We start from the raw sequence: 19,876 nt of genomic DNA on the forward strand, positions 1-19,876 counted from the left end.
GATCTTCAAGTCGCTGTTTTGTTACAGACCAATTCCATAAGCCAAATTACACAGGGAAGGACTGGAACTACAACTCATTCCCAAGTTTGATACTCATGCTAATGGATTAAAAAAGATACCAGATGGCTGGGACATTATCTTAAATTAAATTATAAATTAATGGAGATTGCCTATCCCCTAGAACTGAAAGGGACTTTAAAGGTCATTGAGTCCAGCCCCCTGCCTTCACAGCAGGACCAAGTACCATCCCTGACAAACTTTTGCCCCAAATGGTCTCCACAAGGATTGAACTCACAACCCTGGGTTTAGCAGGCCAATGCTCAAACCACTGAGCTATCCCTCCCTCCAATCTACCAAACAATGAAGGTGCCAATGATTTTTTGTCTGTAAGCTTGGGATCTACTGGTAGATCTTGGAGCCCCTGACATGATCCTAACTGGCTTGGCCAAGAAGCTATCAAGTGCTGGCACTTCAGCTGCCCCTCCTCCCATTGCTGCACACCTCCTGCCCTTTGCCTTGGAGTTGCCCTCCCAGGAGCTTGCTGTGCAGAACAGGGAAGGGAGAAGAGGGAGCACTGATGTCAGAATGGAGGGGGGGGGCACAGCAGCGCTTGGGATGGGGGGGGACAGAGTTTGCTGGTTGCTTTTGGTAGTGGTGCAGGGCCAGGGCAGGGATGAGCCTGCCTTAGCCCCACTGCCCCATCGCCACCTGAGGTGAGCAGTGTCCAGCTGGAGCCAGCTCTGAACCCCCACCCAAGTCATGAATCCCCTCCTGCACCCCAAGTCCCCCCTACCCCAGGCTTCACTTAGAGCCCCTCTCCTGTTCCAAATCCCTTAGCCCACGACAAGAGCCCGTGCCCTAACCCTCTGCCCCTGCCTGGAGAAAAGGAGGAACGATGGAGGAAGGCAGGACAGAGTGAGCAGGGGTGGGGCCTCAGGGAAGGGGCATAAAGGAGGCAGGGCAAGGGTATTTGGTTTGAGATACGTCCTGGATCGCCCTTAAGTGCTTGCAAAGGTTGGAGACTACTGGTATAGTATCTGTTGTTAGTACTCTTCTTTTCTATTGCCTACTAATGGTTCTTATCTGCCTCTTTTGACTATCCAGTCTTTAGGTGCTTATGACTATTTTTCCTGTTACATTCTAGCTCAGCTTTCCCCTTGATATTTTTATACCCACTACCTCTTCTTGTTTCCCCCCTTTCCCCTTTTTTCCCCTTCTTCTCCCCCTCCCTTCCCAATTTATTTTAGTTCTGGATCTCCAACACTCTGTTCATCTGAAGAAGTGGGCAGAGCCTACGAAAGCTCATGATACCATCTACATGTTTTGTTAGTCTTTAACTATTTGTTGTTTAAGTTTATTTCTGAATCCTACTGTTAGCAGAAATCTGAGAAAGTACTAATATGCCTGTGGTTCAATCTGCCAATATCAACAATTATTTTTCTCTATGGGAAATTTGGCAGTGCTAATTTGTACAGCTAATTTAGTTAGCATAGGCTCCATTTTCTGAAAGATATTAAGCTACATGTGGTCTGTGAAGTTAGGCCGAGCAATCACTCACAAGTGCCTACTTTTCCACCTCAGGGGGTATTACACCTTAGTTACAGCACTGATTCATCAGTGTCCCTTTGAGGAATCCAGCCTTACTTCCAGTCCCACAAGCGAGCAAGCAAAGGGCTTGAGGCCTGCCCCTTTGGAGGCAGTCTGAGACCATATCCCTCTCATTTCATATTAGCCTGGAGCTGGAGGATGTTCCACCTCCCCGCGTTAGGAGAAAACTGGGGAGGGGCTTATATCTGCAATCTGTAAAGCTCTAATTTCTCTCCCTGCATCCTGTGTGAATTGGTATTCAGGAAGTCTTTACCCAAGCCAGTTTTGATTTAGTAAGCTCAAATATCAATGGCAGCAGAGCCGTGGTAGCAGGGAGTAGGAGCATAAGCTATCAAGTCAGGTACAGATCCAAGGTCTCAGACAGGGCTGTAGAGCCTATGCTGGTGAAGCTTCACTGCTATTGTTATGCAATATATTATGTGCTTGAATAATTGTTATTTTAAAGGTACTAAGCTCAGCCTGCAGGGGACTATATGCACCTCTTTCCTTTCATCACAGACATAGGGCAAGGTTTATGCAGAGCATTCCAGAAACACCTCCCCTCACAAGCAGGACCCACCCCCCAGGATTGCCTCATCTCATACTCACAGTTCATCCCTCCATTACAGGCAGTCCCCGGGTTACGTACAAGACAGGGACTGTAGGTTTGTTCTTAAGTTGAATCTGTATGTAAGTCGGAACTGGCGTCCAGATTGAGCCACTGCTGAAACTGATCAGTTTCAACAGTGGCTGAATCTGGATGCCAGTTCTGACTTACATACAGATTCAACTTAAGAACCCCAGGCATCCCCAAGTCAGCTGCTGCTGAAACTGATCAGCAGCTGATTCCAGGAAGCCGGGGGCAGAGCAACTCTGCCTCAGGCTTCCTGTAGTCAGCCGCTGGTCAGTTTCAGCAGCGGCTAAATCAGGACGCCTGGGGCAGAGCAGCTGGGGTGCTGCTGGGTTGCTCCAGTAGCGCCGCTCCTCAGTGCTACTGGAGCAACCCAGCAGCACCCCAGCTGCTCTGCCCCAGGCGTCCTGGGCAGAAAAGCCTGGTCTGCTGGGGGGGGGGGGGGCAAGAGGGCACTAGCTGAGCTCCCCCCCCCAGCAGACCAGGAAGTCGCAGAGCAAAGCCGCGGAGAACGCCTGCAGCGGGACAGCCCAGATGCGCCGCGGCTGTCCCGCTGCTGGTGTCCTCCGAGGCTTTGCTCCCCGTCTCTCTGGTCTGCTGGTCAGACCAGGGAGACGCGGAGCAAAGCCGCAGAGGACGCCCGCAGCAGGACAGCCCAGGCGCACCGCGGCTGTCCCGCTGCGGGCGGCCTCTGCGGCTTTGCTCCGCATCTCCCTGCTCTGACCAGCAGACCAGAGAGACGGGGAGCAAAGCCTTGGAGGCCGCCTGCAGCGGGACAGCCCAGGCGCACCGCGGCTGTCCCGCTGCGGGCGGCCTCTGAGGCTTTGCTCCCCGTCTCCGTGGTCTGCTGGTCAGAGCAGGGAGACACGGAGCAAAGCCGCGGAGGACGCCCGCACCGGGACAGCCCAGGAGCGCTGCGGCTGTCCCGCTGCGGGTGGCCTCCGAGGCTTTGCTCCCCATCTCCCTGCTGTGACCAGCAGACCAGGGAGACGGGGAGCAGCTTTTCTCGCCCCGGAGGACGCAGGCGGCGGGACCGCGGCTCATCTGGGCGTCCCGCCACTCCCGTCCTCCGGGGTGAGAAAAGCCCCGTTCGTAACTGCGGATCCGACATAAGTCGGATCCGCGTAACTCGGGGACTGCCTGTATTCAATACAGCAACTTCTAATACAGTGAACATAGCTAGAGTATATAGTGATTATTCCCAATGCCAACTCCAGAGGTGAGAGTTAAGGTTAGGTGGGTGTTCACGTTAATTCTGTAATATCTGGTTTTCAGAGTCTGTGTTAGTTTAAAAACTTTAAAAAAAGAGATGCTTTTTTTCAAGCAACTTTTATTTTTCTGTTTAAACTATGACAATAGAACCTGTTTTTATTTCTTAAATACAGAACACTGTAAATGTTTTAGAGAACTTGTAGAACCTGGTCACTCCTTAGCCCCAAAATGTACTGGTATTGGGAGCATGTTCCCGTGATCCACCTCTGAAACACCTTCCGCCCAACAATGGGTGGAGGGAGAGGGGGGAGAAAAAATAAGCCAGTCCCAAAAGAAAGTCCTATTTGGAAACTGCTAGTTTAGTATTGCTTGTAAAAAAAATGGAATTTGTTTTCCCTGGCAATACTACTTCAAAAATGCATATATAATCTCACAGGCTGACAAATGGTCATCAATGGCTCAACAATGTGTGTCCCAATCAACACAAATAATCAAATATATGTGTACATTCAAAAGCACAAACCCTGGATTCTATGTGATAGTAAAATACCCTCACATTTCATTAGTGTAACTGCAGTGTAAGAAGGAAAGAACCACAAGAGTGTAATCTCCTTGGGACAGAGCATCACACCTCCTCTGTTACATACACTGTTAGTGCTCAATGAAAGTTTACTGGATACAGCTAGCCATAAAATTTGACAACACATCCTCCCCATTTTTCCCTACCACCACCAACAGAATGAAATGATTTACTCTTCCAAAACATCAGGAGCACTGACAACGCAATACTTAAATATATGTCTTTACCAAATCATGGACAATCTTTAATAATCCCATTCTCTGCAGCTCAGTTACTTAGACGTAGGCAGTTTGTGAAAATGATGGTACTATCTCAGTGTTGTCACACTTAGGCCAAGTTTACACTAGAAACTTTTGCAGATATATTATCATTTAGAGGAGTGATTTTTTTAGACCAGCAAAAGACCTAGGAAAGATGCAGTTACATTGCCACAAGAGTGATTTTCCTGGTATGGCTTATTTCATTCAGGGACTGGATATAACCTATACCTGCAAGATATATATACACAATAGGGACCTGTCTAGAACTGGGTAAGAGTTCTGTAGAACTATTTCAACAAGTGGGGAACAAAGGAATGGAAATACTTTTCTCCAATACCTATAAATTCTTAAAGACACTTGCAGTGACAGGATAGTGGAGACAATTACTTTTCCTTTTTTTGAAAGGGTAAACGAAAATAACTGCTATTTTCTTGCAGGGCTTGGTGCTGGCATTCGACAGCTGAAACCTGAAGGGAAGGCAAAGTGAACCGCTGAACTCCCTTCCTTTTCTGGCCTTACTGAGAAATGTGAAAAGTAGTTCTCTCTCATCTTCAGTGGGTGCTGCTGCAAACCAACAGATTCTAGGACCGAGCAATGAGGCAGTACAGAAGGAGATGGCTGTCGTGGCACCTGAAATGAATCTAGATGTAAATTGCTCATTTTTGGAAGAGAGGAGGCAGATGCAATGGTGCTTTGCTTTGCAGAAAATAAGTCTTCATCCTTGTTTCCAGTCAACAACAGACTTATCCTTTCTTGTAAAGATTGAGCAGCCTGTGTGTGAGGTCTCTGCATTGGAGAGACTTCCTTCCTCATTTTTTGATTGTGCTCCGATACAGAATTCCAGCTGTCCAAGTCTCTAGCTTCTGCCTCCATTTCCAAGGATGGAGTTTTACAGACAATTCTAGACTTTTTTCCCCAGTGATCTACCTCTTGCTTTTGCTCATCATAATTTTGATGAAGTGGATCCTGGGGATGGAAGGATGTCTTGTGTAATGCAGCTCCATTAGAAGAAAGCCAAATACCATTCTCTCCTTGTTTTTCTCCCACTTCTGCTGCCTTCCTTCTTGTGGATTCCACTGGTGGTCTGATCAGAAGACCCTCCTCATTTACCTTGTACATTTGTACTGCTTTCTCTCTTCGCCATTTTTGGAAATCTCCCATCTGACGCAGCTCCTCTGGCAGCTCCATACAAGAAGTCTGATTTAAAAGAAAAAACAGGCAGAACATGAGAGATCCCTGTTCACAGGTACAGGTCACAGCCCAACAGAATAATTACTTGTTTATTATAGTACCTTCCAAATTTAAAGTAATTCCTATCTTCAGGAGAAACTAAGCACAAAAGATTTTAAACTTTCTTCTTAAAGGAAACCTACAACAGAAGAAATAGGGGGCTTGTTCCATTTTTTGCTTCTTTATGGTGAATAAAGAACTAAAAGGGGTGGTGGTTTTTTTTTTTTTAAAGTATGCTCATTTTTACACTAGAAATTTAGATTGGTCTGCCCAAAAGGTTTTCTGTACTAGGAATCAATAGTTAAAAAAGTTTCCACTCGATACTAGTTCAGCAGTGCTAATGATGTGGCCTCTTCTGGTCAATGCTCCATTGGCTATTGGGTTTTATCATCATGTCATTTAATATTGTTGGTAAAATTCCCTCCTGTGAACTGAAGAATTAAGGAAGTGATCACATCACAAGAATAGAGAGACACTGAAAGGAAGAGAAATACCCTCAAACTCACCCTCCCCCCCAAAAAAAGCAAACTAGGAGGGAAAACCATTTAAAATCTATTGGGCTTTTAAATACCATTTCAATGTTGCGATATACCCAGGATATGATCTAGACTAACGAGTTGGCCATTCGTGCCCTCTGACATATGTTGCCCTTTACAATACTTTGCTGCTATAGTCTCCATTATGGACCACTCACAAATGAAAACAGCTTAGCAAGCAAGTTGTTCCCAGCTATACCTGTATGTGTTGCAGCCAGTTAGCAACACCTTTGCTCTTACAGGTCTTGGTTATATACGGCAAGTTGTTCCCAAGAGGCTCCCAGTCTCAGATTTTCCCCCAGAGATGTATGTCTTGTATTGCCCAGCCCTCTCCTAAGCAGTACAAATTCACAAAGTCCATATTTCTTAAACAGAAATATACACGGTGCCAATACATTTCCCCAAATGGAGTTTCCTAGACACTTCAATTTAAACACCTTGGAGTAGAACCAACAAAAAAAATTGCAAGTAATGAAGAATTAAAGGTCAGAAATACTCACAAGACAAAAATAAAATGCAACTTGAACAATGTTAATTCAAGTTAAGTTTCTTTTACCACTTGCTCTCAGCAGTCTTAGTGATCAAACAGCTTAGGCCAGAACCCCTTTTCCAGTTCAATAGAGGCTTCTTTGTCATCTCTGGAACATTAACTGATTGACAGAGAGAGGGGGGTGCTTTGGAACGTTTGACTCTCCTTTTTACATTGTCAGTCACCGTCTTGTAAAAAAAATTGCAAGGAGATTCTGGAAATAAGTCTTATGGAGGTGGTGTTTTCTGCTCCTTTTCCTCACCTATTTGAAGTTTGTCTATCTTTCCTGCTTGATGACTATTTACTACTTACATGCACGTTAAGTGGAGCACACATTCCTGAATTGGAGACAGACCCGTTTGCCAACTTCTATTGTAATTTGAAATGTATTATCATACAGAGAAGTCTTAGAACATCACAAACAATTTTGCCACACGTTTTTATCAGAACAACACTAACCAGCAAATTATGAGTTTTCAGATGATACCCCCTCAAGGTATACTTCGTACACCATTTATTACAATAAGTGTGTATGGTGTTGATTAACGGCTAGATTGTCTCAAAATATATTTTATGCTAAAGATTCACACCTCCACTATTTCAATTAAGGTGTAATAACCTCACTACCATGCTCAGAGAAATCAAGTAGGTCCTTCAACTAAAACTTTGAAGGCCATCCCCAATACTTGTAACATGAAGCAAGCAGTTTCAGGCCATCCTTATACATCATAAAGAGGCAAAAGCTGCAAAATAAATATTAAAAATCCTGTCCCCTTTGAAAGGGATATGTCAAATCAGACTGACTTCAAATATTAGGTTTCATGATAAAAAGATGTTTTGTAAGAACAACCTTTAAAATGCCCACTATATATTTTGGTTGTTTAAATGCCAATGAAACAAGGGTTTGATTTTGTTGTTTATCCCTCCCCATCCAGCATTTGCACCCCAGAAACAAAGTCTTGGCTTAATACCATTATATACATATTGGTAAAATCCCCTAATCATTGCTCTCATTAATATGTACGTTTGTTGTGCAAGTAAAGAAAGTCACATTAACACCTATCCAGCATTTTAGGACCATAATTCTCCTCTTTTCAGTTTTCACCCACTTAACCACCCCCTCACAAAGGCCTAGAAAAATAGCTAAACCTTGCTTGCCTTGAAGGTCAATGACTTGGCTTTACTGGATCAAAATGGCCATGGTAGTAAACTCTAGTGTAAAATGCCTTTAATTGAACATGTCTTGTCACCAGCTCTGTCCTGTTTGATCAGGAAGACAGGTGTTTAGCAACTCTAGTGCTGAGATATTCTACAGAAAGAAGAGAAGCCAAAATCTGAACCATTCAGGGCTAAGTCACAAAAACTCAAAGCCAGTGCAATCTATGTAGTAGAAGCATAGCATGCTTCCAATAAAAAGCAAACAGGTAGTCAGAGGAACAGTGGTTCTCAGGAGTAGTTGTACGAAACAGATTGCAGTAATCCATTCTAGAGGTGATCTACCATGGTTTCCTGTGTCTCTATACTAAAGATTGTGATAGGTCTGCATCCAAATAAAATGTTGCCAAATACACATGGGGGAAAAGCACTATTTGCTATTTACTACTTTCTGGGAATCAGAGCTGAGTAAATAAAGAGACTCTCTTGCTCCAGTAATATATTCTGACACAGAAAGTGCCTCCAGCATTACAAAAGGTATAATTTAGAAATCAGTTTAAACAGACTGATGTGGCTGCTGTTACCTTTAGACCCTACAGAAAAGTGATAAAAATACAGCTGTTTGCTGGGCTGGCTTTATTGTCAAAAATAAAAACCAAAACCAAAAAACAAGGCTTTGCAGTGGGAGAGAAGTGTTCAACCATTTAAAGGGACAGGATATCACATTATTTCACTCTACTTAAAAAAAAAACTTCCCACATTTTCACGCTCTTGTTTACATGGCTAACACTGTATAACATAACTAAAAATTGTGGGTGAACTCCTGCAGACTCTTAAGTTGAAGCCATGATTCTGCAACTCAATAAAAGAAAACAATTTCAATTTGGGGGCACTGCTTGTTTTTGCACTCTCTTCGATAATGTGGTGATGGCAGTGCAGTACTGAATGGAACAACAGGAACAGCTGGCAGTAACAAATCAACTGGATTTCATACCAAAGTTTCATCCCAGCCAATAAGATGTGGAAGTTAGGAATTGTAACAACAAGAACAGAAAGCCCTATTGGGGGACACATGAACTCCAGACTGGTCAAATCTGCAGCTGGCCTATGTCGTTTCATAAAACAGTGTTGGATTAATTTTACCAGAAAAAAAAAAAAAAGACAGATCTTGTGCATTTTATAACAACTCCAGGTACACATTTTACTCCAGAGCTGAAGTGGCAACTCCACACTAAGTTTCCTACTAAAAAGAATGATGAGTCTCAGGTGATTAATTTGTATGGGCTAGGATTTGGCTACAAATGAGACAATATCAGGACACTGCATATTTGTTGGGACCTGCTAAGTATTATTTTGACAAAAGAATGTAGAGCAGAGTAAAAGGGGACAGAATCTGAGGAGATTAAGGGTATGGTTCAGATGCCACTGCTGACTCCAGCTTCTGATAATACATACAATGCTTGGTCTCAGTCATGGTCACTGAAGTTCCTCTTTTTCTACATTACGAATTCCATCTTTTCTTAGCTTCTGAGGAATAGCCAAATTAGTCTGTAAGAGGAAAAAATTAAAACACAACCAATAGTCAGGTAGCACTTCAAAGACTAACAAAACATGTAGATGGTATCATGAGTTTTCATGGGTACAACCCACTTCAGGTTGTACCCACAAAAGCTCATGATACCATCTATATGTTTTGTTAGTCTGGTAGCACTTTAAAGACTATTTGTTGTTTAAGTTTATCCTTTCTTAGGTTCAATCTTAAGTGTCATCTTGGATTGATGGCTGCTCTGCGTTGATTACTAAACTGAGCAACAGGTCATGGCAACATGTCTTCTCTGCTGGTACTTTCTGAAAATAAACTGGAGTAGCCATCAGTCTGAGGGTATGTCTACACAGCAAAGTTATTTCAAAATAACTTTACTAGCATCTACACAACCAAACCGCTATTTTGAAGTTAATTCAAAATAGTAGAGAGCGCTTATTTCGAATTTGGTAAACCTCATTCCACGACAAAACGCCAAATTCGAAATAGCTATTTCAAAATAAGTGCTGTGTAGACTAGGGGGCCTCCAGCCTTCCCAGGGTGCTCTGGTGACCACTCCAGCCTCAACCAAGAACACTCCTCTCCCTCCCCGGAGCCCTTAAAGGGGTTAAATCTGGCCACAGTGCCTGTGCCAGCTCCAAGCCTGCCAGCCCAGAGCCAGGAGTCACTGCCCCTGACCCAGTGGTCCAAAACATGAGCCAGCAAGCCACTGGCAGCCAGCCCTCCACTGCTCCCCAGGAGCAGTTTGTCAGCTCCCAGGAGCCTGCCAGGGCCCAGAGAAGGCGGGCACCTTCCTGGTCCAGGGTGGAGATCATGGCCATCACTCAGATTTGGGGGGATGCCCCCCAACGTCCATTATCTCTGCACTAGACAGAGGAACGTGGCTGTCTATGGCAGGATAGCTGCCAGGCTGACCACCAAAGGCCACATGCAAACCCAGGAGCAGGTTTGCATGAAAATCATGTTGGTTCAGCGAGACCCCCCCCAACCCTGAGCTTCCCCTCTCCTTTCTTTCGCTTGCTTCCCCCTCCCCTCTCCTCTCTCCCACCTCCTTTCCCCAGTCTCAACAGAGTTTCATCCCCCCCCGTTTTGTTAAATAAAGAGAGTGTGTGTTCATGAAAATACATGTATTTTATTTTACATGAGGAATGGGAGTTAGGGAGGGGTAAGTGGAAGGATGTGAGGAAGGAATGAGGCACAAGCCCCCAGTGGGGCAGACTAGGGAGGCTCTTAGTGCTCTTCAGGGTGGAAGCTCTCCTGCAGGGCCTCCTGGATACTGACAGCCCCCCGATGGACCTCCCGAATGGCATCGTGCAGAAAGTGCAGCCAGGCTCTCAGCAATGCGTCCAAGAGAAGCACCAGAGTGCCCAGGGGCGGCTCCGGCTCCATGTTGCAGAGTAATGTGGTGTCCCGAGTGAGGGCAACCAAAGCACACAGACAAAATGCTTTGCTGTCCCTCATCAAGATAGGCAAGCAAGCAGGAAAAACTGAGACCGGCTGTCCGGGGAGGATCCCTTTAAGCACAGGCCTCAGACAGTCTCAGGCAGCAGCCACACAAAGTAACTCCTGACCTGATGCCCTGCCGGTCCTGGTTCCGGCTGGCCTTAAATGCTATTCAGTGTCCTCTCAGTATGGACGCGCTATTTTGAAATAGCAAAACGCTATTTCAAAATGCATTGTGTGTGTAGACGCGTTATTTCGAAATAACATATTTCATATTAACTATTTCGAAATAAGATATTTCAAAATAATGCTGTAGTGTAGACATACCCTTTGTCAGTGTGCACAGTTTGTGCACAATGGCTACATGGAAATGCCTTATAGAAATGCCATGGCTTTTTTGTATCATGGATTCAGGACATGAATTTCTTGGTTCACACTAAATTCCAGAGACTACTTCACTGCAGTTTCTATTGCAACTGATACTTCAACAGCCTTCTTGAATGTAAGCACTGATACACTCAGTAACAATCAGGGCATCATCTAATGTTTATTCCAAACTGTTGATGCTTGAGCAACTTCTTTAGAGCAACAACAATGTATGTTACCAACTCTCTACTTCAATGATAGCAGAACATTATTGGTTCCATCAGAGGTAAGGTAGAAGATAAATGATGTGGATGTAGCTGTTCTGAGCACAGTTGGACACAACAGGTCACACAGCTGTCCATATGCTTTCAGACCCATTAGTGTCAGCAAGATTGAAACTCATCCATTTAGAAAGACGCTGCAGGTTACAAATGTTTGAGATAACTGCAAATCATGAATGATGTTGTCACCAAATTCACCAGCAATACCCATCAAAGTTGCCATTTCTTTGCTCTCCTTTTGGCCTTCATTCTCCTGAATACCTTCTGTTCTAAAGTAAAACTCTTTGTTAGTGCCTTATCTGCACCCTGCAGCATTCTTCCTTTGTCTGTTCTTGGGCTCCCTCTTTAGGCTAAGCTGCTTGCCTGCTACTTGTATGTGGTCAATGGCTGCTTGCTTTCCCCTCGCTTCCTTTGCAGGAGTTCCTTTTTTCTGCTTTTAAAATGCTAATTTCCCCTCTCTAGCTAGGTGGTTCACACTGTCCTAACAGCAAAAACAGCAGTCTGCCACCTTGAGCCTCTAAATGAACTTCTCCCCTTTTTCACGGTATTTGCTTAATGTTCCTTCTTCAGGCAAAAACAGCAGTAGACATTTGTAGGCTAGAAATCCTGCATCTCCAAATGTGATTTTTGAACCCAGCAAAGAAAGGGGTTGTATTAGAAATGTAGGTGTTACCATAGTCCCTCTATTATTTAGGCTGCAAAACTGAAAACAGCAGGAAATTGAGGCTTCATACTGGGGAGTGTGCTCAAACATTAAAAGGGGAAGGACATCATCACAGATGATTTTAATTGGTTTAGTTTATTTAGTTGAGGAACCACATTTAATTCAATTCAAGAGTGTCTACATGGTGGTTTTGCACAGATTAAAATAAATCAGTTTTTAACACACATTTTACTTAAACCAGTGCAACTTTGTGTTTAACAGAAGGCCACAAGCTACTGAAAATCTGGTTGTTCCTCCCACACACTGAGGTTAGCAGGCTTTAGTGCAAGTGTAGCTGAAAGTGATGACTATGAAATGACTAAAAACGGAATTAATACCAACTATTTTCGCTATCTAAGCAGAGAGGTTTTTTTAAATAAGGAAACAGATAATGAAAAGAAAATTAGGTCATTAGAGAGAACTATTTAGATTTTAACATTAATTAAAAAGTTATTTTTAGATTAATTCCCTGTCTAAAATCCTGTAACATCAACACATTAATACCAAGGATTTGACTCATTCTTAGTATTGGTATTCCATTAAAGTAACCTACTAACTTTTTTTCTTAGGTGGTGGGGGAAAAAAAATTTATGCTCTTTTTGCTTCACTATATATAATGGTCCAAAACAGGGGTTTCCCAACCACCGGGCTGCAGACTGCTGGCTGCCAGTTAACAGCGATTTTGGGGCTGGGGCCAGAGGAGCTGTGTGGCAGATGGCCACTCCAGTGGCCAGAACTAGAGGAGCCATGTGGCAACCAGGACCAGAGGAGCTGCATGGCGAGCAGCAGGCAGCTGCTCCGGCGGCCAGGGCCGAGGCTGCTCTGTCCCAAAGCCTTCAGGGAAGACGAGCTCTCCCCACAATCAGGGCAAGCAGGCAATGATGGTGCTGTTGGAATTTTCCCCACATCCATGCGAGTTAATTCATTCCAGTAAATCATCCAAAATAAATTGTAGCAAATATCAATTTTCTGTGTGAACTAGGGATGTTAAAGACTAGTTGACTATCCGATAGTCGACAAGCTTGTCGATTAGTCGCTCCCCCCTTTCCTGCCTCTATCAGAAAGAGGCAGCAAGGGATGGGGGAACAGGAGGGGATACTTCAAAGCAGCAGCACCATGAGCTCCTCGCATTGCTGCCACTTTGAAATGCCACCGTGGGAGCTCAGCATCAGGCTCCTCCCTGCATCTCAAAGCAGCAGTGCCACGTGGAGTCCAGCTGACCCCAGGCTCCATGTAGTGCTTTTGCCTTTAAAGTGTATCAACAGCCGTAGGGCTGTTTCTACACTTCAAAGGCAGAAACGCCCTATCAACTAGTCAAATCGTCAATGCAAAATGAATTGACTATTCAATTAATCAATTACCCGCAATTTAACATCCCTAGTTGGAAGCTTGGGGTTGTGGCTATCCCAGGCCAAGGGAGGGTGTGCCTCCAGCCAGCCCCTTTGATTCTGTATGATTTTATGAGAAGCAATTCTACTCCAGGCACATCCCATTTTCTTGGCACAACCAAACCCTTACCTTGCTTTAAGTTATGATAAGAGGAAGCTGTATATGGAATTTGATGGTCCTAGCTCTATTTTGTAGGAGCTCTTGAACAAACAGACAAACTCTCTCAAAAATAATGGATTAGAAGTTTAGCTCTTCGCAGGCCTTTTTCTGAAAGACTATGGACACTTTTTTCTTCCTCTGCACGTCAATTATGACATCTTCTCCTTTATTTGTGAAGCAATAGTGACATCTAGTGGATATTTGTCATCTGAAGAAGTGGGTTGTGCCCATGAAAGCTCATGATACTATTTATATTTTTTGTTAGTCTCTAGGGGCATGTCTACACTAAGAAATTATTTTAAAATGAGTTAGTTCAAGATAACTCAAAATAAATATTTCAAAATAAACTTATTCCCCAAAGAAAGCAGGAGTTATTTTGAAATAACCAGCCTCTTACTTTAAAATAACGAGCTTGATAGTGAGGATGCTCTGCTTGTTATTTTGAAATAATTCCCTAGTGTAGATTAGGACTAAGGCACTACAGAACCACTCATTTAAGCTTTTTATCTGGTGGATGCTTAATCTTGATTTAAATTCTCCTACATATAGGCCCCATTTCAATGAAGTATGTGAGTAATCCCATGGGATTTAAACTTGCACTTTGTTGAATTGGGGCCTGACTAGAAAAAGCTTAGATCACATTTCTTTCTTAAAGGTGGCCTATATTATTCCTTATCAATAGTTTACTATTTAAATATGGGGCAGTAAAATAAAAGTAATTTTAGATCTTCCTCTGTGGATGTATCCCAGCCTCATTTCCAATGGTAAAAGCTAATTTCATTAACTCCATAGTAAGTGTTCCAAGCCTCAAATTCAGGGAAGGTGTGATCCAGTGACAATCTTGTCTCAATGCAAGAGGATGAGATAGAGAAGGCCTCTAATTCAATCAACTGAGTTCTCCAGTGAGTCCAATTCCAGACATACCCTTCATATACTCAAGTATCAGAGGGGCAGCTGTGTTAGTCTGAATCTGCAAAAGCGGCGAGGAGTCCTGTGGCACCTTATAGACTAACACGGCTACCCCTCTGATACTTGACACCATGCAAGGCACTGCATTTAGCCATATGGAGTGGAATTCTATCAACCACACTTCAGTTAGTCTATAAGGTGCCACAGGATTCCTCACCGCTCCTTCATATACTGAATCTCTGGAAGCAAGGTTGAAAACTAGTATCCATTAATTCAAACTAATTCCAGAGATTGTTTTAATATAAATATTTCTTTGGTAAATGGGAGATTGTATGTATTTGAACAACACATGCACAGAATAGCTTATAGAACAATGCAGTTATGCATGAACAGAAACTCTGATTTGTTAAGAGTGGGAGAAAGACAAAGTGATAGGGCACTAAGTGATATAACCAATCCGAGAATCCAGTGAGATAGTGTCTACCTCTGTGCTCCCTAGAAGATCTTCAGGCCCCTCCCGATATGCATTTAAGTATCCATCCACCAAGTTTGTTAAGTCAGACATCATTTCATCCAGTAGCAACAAGCGGAGAGGTAGAAGGTAAGTGGTTTCCAGAGCCAACACTTTCAGCAGTGAAGTTGGAAGAGGTCTCACAAACCATATATCAGGGTTCTCCTGCATGTCCCAAATATAAATGAAAAGGAATAATGATTATCTACTTTACATAACAGTTGTTCTTAGTTACATTTCTCATGTCCATAACCCTGCTGAACTGCATCTGGCCTCCGGGCCAGTTATTGCTCACTGCTGCTCTAAGGCCTTGTCTATGCACAGTTTTGCCAGTTTAACTATTCCAATCTAAATATACCCTACATTATTTAAGACCCCCATGTTTCTTCACGGTTTGTAGATTTTTTTTGCCCATAAATTATATTTCAAAGTGACCTTTTAGAATATACAGTCATGGGCACTGATGGCAAGTGAAGCTTGAACCTTCTTCCTAACCAGCTAATATTATAAATTTGTGCTCCCTAAGTGGTTTGTATAATACTGAAGTGGATTGCCTGTATAATATTGAATAGACTCAGACTCCCTCACTTACAATCCCAAACTGCATTAAAAAATCTGTGTTTCCTATTACCATGCTCCTTTCCCAACTGACAATCACAATAGGCAAACATTTGAAAGGGGCAATGTACAGTTCCTGATTGTGTCCTTAGAGATTATGACTGGTATTGAACTGAGCCACTTACTTGAATAGCCTGCTGCCTGCACTCCAGGAAGGACACCTTTTGGGGGGACATCTTGAGATGTCGCATCAAGCACTCCTGAAGGGAACTGATGCGATGTGGAAGGAACCCACCTGTTACATTGAAGAAATGCAGGACATCAGCAACCTGTGAAGAGAATGGTCAGTATAGGATGACCAGCATCTTTGGTCCAAAAAGCAAAGAACATAGATGTTTAAATTAAAGATAAAATGTTCAAACTGGAATCATGCCCATACCTTCAAATGTTGCTTAGGGCACAAAAAAGGCTCCATCATCACTGTTTAGCCCAGGCCACACTTTGCACATCCTCAAGATAAGAATTAATTTGATGGCAGCAAACTTATTTTGGTTGTGTACAATCTCACAGCTAACAGTTTTCTGCCCACTCCCCTTGAAATGTCATTCACTTTAAAATGTTAGTTATACGTTTAGGGGGAGTTCCTGTTAAATTTCTTCCTCTCTCGCTAAAATAGTTGTTTAAATTACTGACACAAAAGGAGGAAAAACATGGTGAAACAAGTTTATAAACAAAAACTATAATCTTAAGTATTGTAGCATAATAGTAAATCTATAGCATTACAAAAGCAGCTTAAAAGATACCATAACTATGCACAAATGGGCTGCATCAAATACTAGATCACTTAACTGATAACACCTGATTAGGCAGTTACAACAACTGTCTCACAGGGAAGAGGAAAATAAAATATTTTTGCCAAGCTAGTCAGACTTGGGCCTTATCTCTACTACAGATTCTTTTTTTAATCAAGTAATTTAATTGTTCCTAACAACTGCACAGCTGTTAGTAACAATAGGGCCATGTAGCTGAGTGAGGCATACTGATACATCTTTTGATTTTTCCTCTGAGAAGCTGCGACTGGGTACGTCTAGACTGTAGGCTTCTTCTGAAGAGATCATCCACACTGCCAAAGCGCATCAATAAAGAAACCTGCTTTTTCAAAAGATTCCACACAATGGACGCTACCTCACATTTCAACTGTGATTATTATGGACGGAGTGGCCATGAGGGCACCCGTGCTTTTTCCTGGAGGCCTCTTCCTTCAGAAAAAACTCCCTCTTCCGTGTCCACACGTGCCTTTTTCCGAAAGAGCTCTTTCGGAAAAGGCATTCTTCCTCATAGAATGAAGTTTACCAATTTCGGAATAAACCCTGCATTTTTTAGATTGTCTTTCAAAAGAACACAAAAGAAGTGTGGACGCAAGTCTAGACACACTTGTAAGAAGTGGTATTTACTTGCTACCAAAGTGGCTCAGAAATTAGGTCTATGTGGGTTTACCTGAACTAAAATTAGGTGATTTCTGATCACAGTGACTCGAGTGCAATAGAGTACAGAAAGGAAAATAGATCAATTTTTCAGTGACTAGTGCATTGAGACAGCAGTGGAAGGACAGTTTGTAACAATTTAGATATACTAGGAGTGGAATGAATCTGCCCTGCCACTAAACCAATTTACGTCTCACCAAGACAGAGCTGGAGTGATTATGAATCAGTCAAGAAATCCATCTTTCGGAAGGGGACAGTGGAGAGAGGAGAGAAGCATGTGAGCAGACTAGGTCCCACCAAAATAAGAGTAGTTATACCAGTGCAGACCAAGCCTAAGCAGACAAGTTGAAAACGCTGTAGCCTTGTTCACGGAGCTTTAACTTGCTGCTCTTTGGGGTTGGGGGCTGTTTTTTCACACCCCTTATCCAGTACGTGACAGTACTCTAGAGCATCAGAGTATACTTATCTTAACATTAAAAAATTTCATTGTAGACCAAGCAAGCTATGCTTTGGTACGTGCTGACTGGTCAAATTGAAGCCTTTTACCATATATTTACACATATATACAGCCTGCCTTGCCTGTACTGGAGTTTAAGAATGTGTTAACTAGAATGTGATAGCTAATACGTTCTAAGCAAACTCTTATATCCTAATAAGGAGAAAAAGTCAATAAGCTTGTCTCTTGTGGACACTGTTCTCTGGTTATAAACTAGACTAGACAGCAGAGTACCTGTGTATCAAACACGTTTGAAAGAATGATTCCATACTGGTGTGAGAGGCAATCTGAGATCGAACGGCAGTCATGAATGACCTGAAGAACAAAAGAAAGATGCTTGAACCTGGCAGTTGATTCAACGGCCAATTGCAATTTCTTAATGATGGCCAAATATTTCACAGATGCCCTGCCACCTTTCTGAACACTTACTTTCAAAATTTTCTTGTCCTCCAGCACTATTTGCAGTCCATTTTTGAAAATTCCAGGCCCCAGACGGAAAACATCAAATAAAAAAACCCGACTCCTCGTGGCTACCTAAAATAAACCAATCCCAATTTATTTGCAAGTGGGGAGGCAAGAGATCAAAAAAAGGGGGGAGGGTCTGCCACTATACAACTTTTGCAAAGAATGCTGTTCACAAAAAGCATCAAAGACAGCAGGTTTACAGTTTCATGGATATTAATCTGCAGATAGTGTATCTGTTTGCAAACAGATACACTCAGACAAACTTGCAATATGGGATCAAACTCAGTAGCTTATTATGTGCAGTTACAGAATGAGCATTTTCAGATATGGAAAGAATGTACATGTGAGACATCCTCTGCACAACGCTTGCATTAAAAAACACATTTCCATTTTCCCACTTTCTTCACAGGATACAGACAAAGCAAGTAACAGTCACCCTGAACTTTTCCTTTCATTGACTCCCCTTTCACTACAAGGACCAAAATGAAAACACTGTCTCCTGCCCTCTTCCATCAGACTTTGATACAAGACTTAGCCATGTTTATATTCAAAGTTGCCTTGTCTTAAGGAAAGCTGTTATTTTAACCAATTTAGTTATATGCATTCAAACCCTGTGGGGACATTTATTTTACATAAACCAGATTTAAAATTGAATTAAGCATCCACAAGCTTTGGACACATTTAAATAAACTGTTTAAACCTAAAGTTAAAACCAAGTGCAACTTTTAATTTAGGTAAGGCCTTGCCATCATGAATGTCAACAGCTCTGGACTGATGCTTTTAAGCTAATCTTCCCATATTCTGCTGTGTTTCAATATCAATTACCAACTATGGGCTTTGTCTACACAATTGTTTTGCTGCTTCAGCTATGCATAGTTAAAGCAGCAGAACCCTCCTAGTGTAGATGCAGTTATAGAAAATTCCTTACACTGGTATAGCTTATTCTGGTTCAACAAAGTAAAAGAAATACCAGTATGACACTTTATATTAGTATAGTCACTTCCACACTGTGGTTTTTACCACTAACTATTGTGGCAAGGTCAGTCCCATTCCTGGGTCCCAGACCCCTGTTCTGCCCACTAACCCACTGTTTGGGGGCCACAATACAAGTCTCACTGGCCTTTTTCATCATATGGCCTTCTATTCCTCAGCAAAACAGAGTGTTGGGGCAGATACCCCGGGCCAGTCGGGGTGAATAAGCAGTCCTCCTCTGACCACTTGGGGGGGAAGGGAGCCTCCAAACACTCCGTGGGAGCCTCTTACCTCCCCCTGCTGCCTTTAGCAGTGCTGATGTTGTTCCCTCAGCTTCTCTCAATCTCCTTATCAGTTGTTTGTTCATCTCCACCTCCACTCTCCAAACTCAGTCTCCACTCTCCCCTATCCTCCCCCACTGAAAGGTTTTTAAAGAGGTCATGTGGCAGCCTGAATCAACTCATCTAGCCCTTGATTTATAGCAGCCCTGTCTCAGCTGCCCCCGATTAGCCAGGGCCATTGCTGTTTATTTTTAAGAGCTGCCTCTCTCCCCTTCTATCAAGTCCTTTAACCTGCCCTGTTACACTACGAGTTAAAAAATGTACGTGTATAATTATGTTGAGAGGGTGTGGAGTTGTTTTAAGAGTAGACTTAGTCCAAGTCTTTTTCTTAGATCATGTCTTCTTAACTGTGTTTTTTCAAGATGTTCCACTTTCTCTTTTTTCTAACTGACCCTTACCTGAAGCCAGCAGAGTCTTCCATGACGACATAGGTTAACACCCTCTGCTGCCATACTAAAAACACTCTGTTTTTGGATGTGCAGCATCTAGTGAGAACGAGAAGGAAAGGAATATCACAAGGAATTGGCTGGCTTGGG

The 19,876-nt window shown here is 42.9% G+C and overlaps 1 protein-coding gene across 11 annotated transcripts in view; it reads right to left on the bottom strand.

Annotated features, from left to right (window-relative positions):
* Positions 1 to 3,516: 3,516 nt before the first annotated feature.
* The window catches only part of EXD1 (exonuclease 3'-5' domain containing 1), a 34,594-nt gene continuing 18,234 nt past the window's right edge, over positions 3,517 to 19,876 (bottom strand). For 6 of the 11 annotated variants that reach the window (XM_075927130.2, XM_075927129.2, XM_075927128.2 and 3 more), the window contains exons 7-11: positions 19,739 to 19,825; positions 17,797 to 18,096; positions 15,768 to 15,911; positions 14,998 to 15,189; positions 3,517 to 5,467 (exon numbers count right to left, since the gene is read on the bottom strand). In XM_075927130.2, coding sequence (XP_075783245.1) covers positions 4,694 to 5,467; positions 14,998 to 15,189; positions 15,768 to 15,911; positions 17,797 to 18,096; positions 19,739 to 19,825 — 1,497 coding nt within the window. In that variant the 3' untranslated portion in view covers positions 3,517 to 4,693. Of the gene's footprint in view, positions 5,468 to 9,175; positions 9,269 to 14,997; positions 15,190 to 15,767; positions 15,912 to 17,796; positions 18,097 to 19,738; positions 19,826 to 19,876 lie in introns of all 11 variants that reach the window. The other 5 variants (XM_089778484.1, XM_075927133.2, XM_075927136.2 and 2 more) reach the window with 5 other exon arrangements.

The sequence above is a fragment of the Pelodiscus sinensis genome, chromosome 5, assembly GCF_052426305.1.
Source record: "Pelodiscus sinensis isolate ZL-2025 chromosome 5, ASM5242630v1, whole genome shotgun sequence".
Taxonomy (NCBI): Eukaryota; Metazoa; Chordata; order Testudines; family Trionychidae; genus Pelodiscus; species Pelodiscus sinensis.